Here is a 1,182-nt window from a genome sequence, read left to right on the forward strand (position 1 = left end):
GCTGTGTCCCTGCCCCACCCCTTCTCTGAAAAGGCGGGGTCAGGACAGGGTCAGGGAAAGGCCTAGAAAAAGATATTTACTTTCTTTAAGGAGTAGATAGAAAGAGGGGGAGAGGGGGCGGGGCAGAGGCAAGGCACAGGCATTTGGTCTCTCAAAGTGAGAGAGAGAGAGAGAGAGAACACAATGGAGAAACGATAAACAGGAAGAAAAATGGGAGGAAAGGAAAAGAAAGGCAGACAGATAAAAGGAAAGAGAAGAAAAGGGGGAAGAGGGAGGGAGGACAGGAAGAAAAGATGGAGAGGAAAGTAGATATGGAAGAGATACAGGAAACAAAGGGAAGAAAAGCAGAAAGGCAGCTTGACATGGAAAACAGAAAACAGGGAAGAAAGATAAAAGGGAAAAGAAAAAAAGCAGCAGCAGCAAGAAAGCAAGAGGGTGCGGAGAAAACACGTGGCCTGGAGGAGGGCGGTCAGGCGGCAGCCCCCTGGCCTCTCAGGCCTGCGGCCGGCGGGGCCTCACGTCCAGCTGGCGGTCCGTCTTCCTGTCCTTGCGCGGGCGCCGGTCTCTCCGGCCCTTCTTCGGGCTGGGGTTTCTCTCTGCAGCGGGAGCACAGGCTGCTGTTTCTGAGGCCAGCTGGGTCCGGGAAGACCCCTCAATCTGAAAGACGAGGTGCCCCCCCCCACCTCCCAGCAGGGCCCAGAGTAACATTTGGGCGCTGACCTGGCAACCACTCCTGTTGGAGTCTGGACTATGGGAAAACTTACCCCAAACCGAACACTTCTCTCAGTTCCTTGGGGGCCGGGAGGGGCGCTCACTTGCTGGGCCCTCCCCAGGCCTGGAGATTCATACAGGGCCCCCCAGGACTAAGGGTGGCCTTGTGGGGGTGCCCGTGAGCCTTCCGGGGACACGCACTCCATGGCTCACAGGGATCTTTGCTGGAGGGAACACATTTTACCCAGGTCCCCGCAGCAGCTTCCCACGCACCTCGGGGCCCCAGTGATGCCATTGAAACAACGACAATCAAAAGAACAGCAACTACACAGGAGCGTTCAGCTAGGGGCCCGCATGGCAGCGTGATCCAGATGCTCTGTTAGCCTCAGGGAGCCGTGGGGGAGGCGCTGACAGGCAGCTCCGGGTCTGTACCTCACCCAGTGCCCACTGGGGGGGGGGGGGGGGGGGGGG

General features: G+C 58.2%; 1 protein-coding gene across 1 annotated transcript in view; it reads right to left on the reverse strand.

Annotated features, from left to right (window-relative positions):
- Positions 1 to 492: 492 nt before the first annotated feature.
- Positions 493 to 1,182, reverse strand: part of RSPO4 (R-spondin 4) — a 33,272-nt gene continuing 32,582 nt past the window's right edge. The window contains exon 5 of the mRNA XM_005874797.1: positions 493 to 596. Within this exon, the coding sequence (XP_005874859.1) occupies positions 493 to 596 (104 nt within the window). The remainder of the gene's footprint in view (positions 597 to 1,182) is intronic.

This window comes from Myotis brandtii, unplaced genomic scaffold (genome assembly GCF_000412655.1).
Source record: "Myotis brandtii unplaced genomic scaffold, ASM41265v1 scaffold450, whole genome shotgun sequence".
NCBI classification, from domain to species: Eukaryota; Metazoa; Chordata; class Mammalia; order Chiroptera; family Vespertilionidae; genus Myotis; species Myotis brandtii.